The sequence below is a fragment of the Mus caroli genome, chromosome 17, assembly GCF_900094665.2.
Source record: "Mus caroli chromosome 17, CAROLI_EIJ_v1.1, whole genome shotgun sequence".
Lineage (NCBI taxonomy): Eukaryota > Metazoa > Chordata > Mammalia > Rodentia > Muridae > Mus > Mus caroli.
In genome coordinates this window covers 66,746,604-66,753,565 of record NC_034586.1, presented here as the reverse complement: position 1 = coordinate 66,753,565, position 6,962 = coordinate 66,746,604, and the positions used below count along the sequence as shown (strand labels likewise).

General features: G+C 43.4%; 1 protein-coding gene across 16 annotated transcripts in view; it reads right to left on the bottom strand.

Annotated features, from left to right (window-relative positions):
• Dlgap1 (DLG associated protein 1) overlaps nt 1-6,962 on the bottom strand; it is an 826,285-nt gene that overhangs the window by 30,906 nt on the left and 788,417 nt on the right. For all 16 annotated transcript variants that reach the window (XM_021186024.1, XM_021186022.1, XM_021186023.2 and 13 more), the window contains one exon: nt 3,661-4,082. In XM_021186024.1, coding sequence (XP_021041683.1) covers nt 3,661-4,082 — 422 coding nt within the window. The remainder of the gene's footprint in view (nt 1-3,660; nt 4,083-6,962) is intronic.

The following is a 6,962-nucleotide window of genomic DNA, read 5'->3' as shown; positions in this document are numbered from 1 at the left end:
GTCTCGAAAAACCAAAAAAGAAAAAAATAAATAAATATTTCCAAGATTTAAATGTACACTTAATGGTGCCATGCTATGCGGCAGAGCAGTTAAGAGCACTGACTGTTCTTCCAGAGGTCCTGAGTTCAATTCCCAGCAACCACATGATGGCTCACAACCATCTGTAATGGGATCTGATGCCCTTTTCTGGTATGTCTGAAAGTAAATCATCAATTTTTATTAGGAATGGCAATGCCTGATTATGCTTAATGTTTTCATCTCCATGAGCTACATGAAGATGATACATCCAGTTAAGTTACTATTCCCTATGTACAAAGTATCCTTTGTGGCTGGATTCTCTCTAGAAGACAACAGCAGAAATAACACTAAGAGAATAAGATTGGTGGGTGTTGATGGGTGTTCCATTACAGAAAAAAAAATCGATATTTTTATGCATGTTTGGGATTTGTTCACCGTCAAAGTCAAGTGGTTATTTAAGAGCCTAAAGACCAGAACAATGACAGCTTTCTTCTAGATGGTTCCCACACAAAAGGAAACAGGCTTTATGCCTACTGCCACCAGGGATGGGACTCAGCCCAGTAGGTAGGTGCTGGCTTAGCATGGTCAGTACCTGGTTCATCTTCTGAACTGCATAAATAAGTCTATACTCATTTGGCAAGTTGGTAGAAGGATCTAGAGTTCAAGGCCTTCTCTGCTGCAGCCAGTTAGAGGCTAGCCTGGGATATAAAAGACCCCATCTTAAAATAACAACAGCTTCAGGAAAACAAAAGAAAACCGAGTTATTCTTTGAGAGGACAAGAAGCATAACAGGTCAAAATACACACCAACCATAAGCCTTATCCCAATTTCAGAATTCTGGTAAATGTATAAATTATGGCTCTGACCTAAGGTGATCTAGTGATTTTTTTTCCCTTAGCAACATTGTTTGTTTGTTTGTTTGTTTGTGTGCACTGAAGCAGTGTCTTATAGATCAGGCTGGCCTTGAACTCACTAAGTAGCTGAGGATTAATTCTCCAGCCTCCACCTTCCTAGTGCTAGGATGACAGGCCCGGGACTGCCACACTTGGATTGCCAATTACGATTAGTACATAGTTGAATTTAGTTTGGCCTGAGGTTGCCTCCTACATAGCTTTAAGTTTATCCTAAAGGATATTTTATATAGGAAATAGTAACTTAACTGGATATATCAATACACTGGTAAATAGCAGTTTAGTTTCCACCAATTAGAAGTGGCCAGCTGGGCACTGGCACCATGGCTCAGCAGCTAAGTGCAGTTAGTGCTTTTGCAGAGAACCTGGGTTTGGTCCCAGCACCTGTATGGAGGTTATTAACCATCCTTAACTCTAGTTGCAGGAGATCTGATGCCCTTTTCTGACCTCTGGTACACATGGCATACACGCAAGCAAAACACTCATATATATAAAAATTTTAAAATAAGTCTTATAAAGAAAAGTGGTTAGTTAGCCAAGCATGGTGGCACACAACCTTTAATCCCAGTCTCTAGGAATCAGAGGCAGGTGGAACACTGTAAACTTGATGACAGCCTGGTCTACATAACAAATTCCAGGCCAGCTAGGGCCATACAGTGAGACCTTGTCTCAAGAAGGAAAAACAAAAAAAGTGGTCAGCTGTCTACGCCTGCTGATGTATGCCTATACTACTATAACTTGATAGGCTGACACACACCTATAATCTCAGAACTTGAACTAGAAGAAGGAAGTTCAAAGCCATCCTTTGCTAAGGAGCTCCAGAATAGCCTGAGTTATATAAGACCCTGTCTCAACAAAACAAAGCAAGCTGAAAAGTGCAATGAGCAGGTATTCTCCTGGCTTGTACATTACTGTTATTTTAATATTGTATGTTACTAAGACTAATAAAACTGTAAGGATTATAATTGCCCAGCACATGCATATATTCACACACATGTGACTGCTGTTAATGTTAGTTCTCAACCTGACAAAATCTAGAATCAACTGGGAGATGAGCCTATATTTGAGAGATTATCTTAATTATATATCTTGAGGTGGGAAGACCTCTGTGCCCACTGTGGGTGATAGCATTCCCTAGGCAGGGGAGCCTGAGGTGTATACAAGGACAAAGCAAGCTGAGCAGTAATATGTATTCACTGTCCTTTTCTTTTTTGGATAGGTGAGACATAATGAGACCAGCTGTTTCGTACACCTGCTGGGTGACTTTCCCCTGAAATGGTGGTTCGTGAGCTAAAATAAACCCTTTTTCTCTTAAGTAGTTTTTTTCAGGGTATTTTATCACAGTAGTAGAAGAGAAACTAAGACATCCATGGACCTTGTATTGGATAGTTTTATGTTAAATTGACACAAGTTAAGATCCTCTGAAAGGAGGAAACCTCAATTAAGAAAATGTCTCTATAAGATAGAGCTGTAGGAGTCGGGCATAGTGACGCATGCCTTTAATCCCAGCACTCGGGAGGCAGAGGCAGGCAGATTTCTGAGTTCGAGGCCAGCCTGGTCTACAAAGTGAGTTCCAGGACAGCCAGGGCTATACAGAGAAACCCTGTCTCGGAAAAAAAAAAAAAAAAAAGATAGAGCTGTAGGCAAGCCAGCTGTCTTAGTCAGGGTTTCTATTCCTGCACAAACATCATGACCAAGAAACAAGTTGGGGAGGAAAGGGTTTATTCAGCTTACACTTCCACATTGCTGTTGATCACCAAAGGATGTAAGGACTGGAACTCAAGCAGGTCAGGAAGCAGGAGCTGATGCAGAGGCCACGGAGGGATGTTACTTACTGGCTTGCTTCCCCTGGCTTGCTCAACTTGCTTTCTTATAGAACCCAAGACTACCAGTCCAGAGATGGTACCATCCACAAGGGGCCCTCTCCCCTTGATCACTGAGAAAATGCCTTACAGCTGGATCTCATGGAGGCATTTCCTCAACTAAAGCTCCTTTCTCTGTGATAACTCCAGCCTGTGTCAAGTTGACACAAAACCAGCCAGTACGCCAGCCTACATTTTCTTAATTCATGATTGATGGGGAGGGTCCAGCCCATTGTGGGTGGTGCCATCCCTGGGCTGGTGGTCCTGGGTTCTATAAGAAAGCAGGCTGAGAAAGCCTTAGGGAGCAAGCCATTGAGCAGCACCACCTTCCATAGTCTCTGGATCAGCTCCTGCCTCCAGATTTCTGCCCTACTTGAGTTCTTGTCCTGACTTCCTTCAACAATGACCAGTGTTACCAAATTAAACCCTTTTCTCCCCAGCTTGCTTTTGGGTCACAGTGTTTCATCACAGCAATAGTAACTACGACTAAAATAGACCTTAAAAACAGATAATCTTGGGTAACTGGGGATCCTGGAGACAATGAGACCACTGCTATACTGGTATTGTGTGTGTTTCAGAGAAGGGAAGAAAACTACAGCACTTAGAGCTACAGGATGTGGCTTCTGCTCTGTGGCTTTCTTTCTTTCTTTCTTTCTTTCTTTCTTTCTTTCTTTCTTTCTTTCATTGTGCAGTCTAGAAGCTTTGGGGTCTTTGAGCTGGAACTGCCCAGCTCTTCCACAAGTTCAGGTTCTGAGGGTGAAACAAGGTTACACAAGTTGGGCTGATGGGGACGAAATTAGGAAAACGCACAAGCCCAAACCAGCAGGGCCCACCGCATAGTCACAGACACGAGTGGAGGCATTACTTACTGTCTTCTGGGAGGTTGTTCTCCCTCTCCTCTCTCTCCATTAGCTTGCACCACCCTTCCATGCGGTCCCGCTCTGCCTGGAGAAGCTTCAGGAACCAGTGGCCGTCCCGGTGGCACACGGACCTTTGAACGGCCTCCAGAGGGTCTTCTGTGATAGAGTCAATCCAGGGGTCCGGAGGAGGCAGGATAGAGGGGTCAAAATCCGTGTCAAAGTCGTCATCGGCTGCACAGGCATGATAGTGGTTTCCTGAACCCTGGATACTGACGGTAGAGGTGCTGGCATCCCGCGAGAACTGTCTGGCCATGGGGCCAGGACACGAATTGTCCTCTATAGACTCCAGAGAATTTTCCAGATTATCATGGAAGTCCAGGTCGGCCTGTACTGCAGTTGTCACACTGTTGGACCGAGTGAACCTGCGGAAGCTTAGAAGAGAAGAGAAATGAGATTGAGTTTCAGGGTATTTATTGGAGCCTAGCTATACCCTGTTTGTTTTGATGGGTGTGATGTGGTTTTTGCCCCCCATCCCCCATCTTTTCCATCTTGGTGTCTGGAGAAACAGTTGGGGTGATCTTTGAATTGAATATGCTGTTCGCCATGGATCTAAATCTAAATATGAAATCATAAAACATATGTAGGGCATGAGAGGAACAAAACATTAGAGCTGCAGAAGACACTGCCATATCCAGGGTCTGACTTCTTCCCCAGATCAGGAGCTGCTGTCAGAACAGCTACTGGAGAAGCAAAATACGCTGATTAAATTTTTTAAATGTATATTTTTACACATAGGGAGAAGAAGGCAAACTAGGCTTGACCAAGAGCGTTGTAATTCCTACATTCCCAGGGACACCTCCTAGGGAAAGAAGTTTCTTAAATCCTTGTTAGGTTTCCCTTACAATGGAAACCTTTTGCTTGGTAAGCATTTACCCATCGGTCCTGTAGATCCATGTAGTAATTCGGTTCAAAGTCTTTGGGATAAAGATCAACCTAGAGTTCTGTAGTTTTCCATGACTGCCTTCCATTTGTCTTTGGTCTGCTTTTCCACAATTATTTTAAAATACAGCTTATTAACAGGTTCAGATTGAGTATTTCTCTCACACTTTCTTCCTTTCTTTTGTTTTTTGTTGTTGTTGTTGTTGGGTTTTTTTGTTTGTTTGTTTGTTTTGTTTCTTTAGAGACAGGGTTTCTCTGTATAGCCCTGTCTGTCCTGGAACTCACTTTGTAGACCAGGCTGGCCTCAAACTCAGAAATCTGCCTGCCTCTGCCTCCCGAGTGCTGGGATTAAAGGTGTGTGCCACCACGCTCGACTTCTCTTTTGGTTTTTGGAGTCAGGGTTTTTTAATGTAACCTTAGCTGTCCTGGAGCTAGCTCCATAGACCAGGCTGGCTTCAAACTCAGAGATCTGCCTGCTTGGGCATTTCTATATGGATATTCATAGGAACAATTTCATTCATTACCACCACCACCATCTGTTTTGTTTTGTTTTGAGACAGGGCTTCTCTGTGTAGCACTAGCTGTCCTGAAACACTCTTTGTAGACCAGGCTGGCCACTAAATCACAGAGATCTGCTTCCTTCTGCCTCCTGAATATTGGGATTAAAGGTGTGCACCTCCACACCAGCTGGGAACTATGTTCTTTGACCCAGTAGTTCTGAGTCTCTTGCTTAATCCTATAGCAAAGGCAAGGAGGTGGACTGTGATGGATTCTAATACCAACTTCACAATTCCCCATCAACACCTCTTGTTCTCCTGTATGTATGTGTGTGTGTGATACATGTGCATATGTTTAGGAGCACACACCTGTGCATGCACCCAAGAGCCTAGAGCAGCAATTCTCAAGCTGTGGGTTTGTTCCTTTGGGGGCCAAATGACCCTTTTACAGAGGTCACACATCAGATATCCTGCATATCAGATATTTATATTACAATTCATAACAGTAGCAAAAATACAGTAATGAAACAACAACAAAAATAATTTTGTGGTTGGAGGTCACCCCAACATGAGGAACTGCAGCATTAGGAAGGTTGAGAAGCGCTGCTCTAGAGAACACTGGGTACCTTCATCTCTCACGCTCCACCTCATTCCCTTGAGACAGGGTCTTTCATTGGGTACCCTCTACATTATCTATATTATGATCTACCTTATTCCCTTGAAACAGGGTCTTTCATTGAACCTGGAGCTTGGCTGGTGGCTAAGAGGACCTAGTGAGCCCCTCTTGCTTCTGTCCTCTGAAGTGCTGTGGTTACAGGCAGGCACTTAGGTGTTGGGGATTTGAACTCAAATCTTCAAGCTTATTCACCAGACTTTTTTTTTTTTTTAATTACTTATTGGGCTGGAAAAATGGCTCACATGTTAAGAGCACTGTCTGCTCTTCCAAAAGTCCTGAATTCAATTCCTAGCACCACAAGGTGGCTCCCAGCCATCTCTAATATAATCTGATGCCTTCTTCTGGCATACAGGTGTACATGCCAATACAGCAGTCATATACATAAAAAAAATAAACAAATCTTAAAAATAATGTACCTTGCTGGTTGGTGGTGGCGCACACCTTTAATCCTAGCACTTGGGAGGCAGAGGCAGGTGGATTTCTGAGTTTGAGGCCAGCCTGGTCTACAGAGTGAGTTCCAGGACAGCCAGGACCACACAGAGAAACCCTGTCTTGAAAAAAACAAAAACAAACAAAAAAACAAACACCAAAAAAATGTACCTTAAAAAAAAAGAATTCTTTTTATTTTATATGTTTGAATGTTTTGCCTGTATGTATGTGTGTATTATGTACGTATGTGTACTGTGTGCATGTCTGGCATCCTGAGAGGGTATTAGATCCCCTGGGACTAGAATTACAGATGATTGTGAGCCACCATGTAAATGCTGGGACTTGAACTTGAGTCCTTTGTAATGACAGCTGGTGTTCTTAACCATTGAGCCATATCTCTAGCACCTTCGGGTGTTTTACTGAAGACACGCTAATAAGCATGACATGGTACATTTCCTTGGGTAGCTCATAGCTGTGCCACTTTGAGAGTTGGCCTGCCAGTTGATTTCCAATGAATGTTTCATATTCAACTGTGCCAACTTTAAAGGGTTGTGCATTAAGCAAAGGCTGTGCAACGTTAAATATCTCAGACATTCACTTCAATCTTTCTCCTGGATTATCCTGGGGAAGCCAATTGAAACGAATGTTTGCAGTCCATCAAAACATAGAAAGGGGGCTGGTGAGATGGCTCAGTGGGTAAGAGCACCCGACTGCTCTCCCGAAGGTCTAGAGTTCAAATCCCAGCAACCACATGGTGGCTCACAACCATC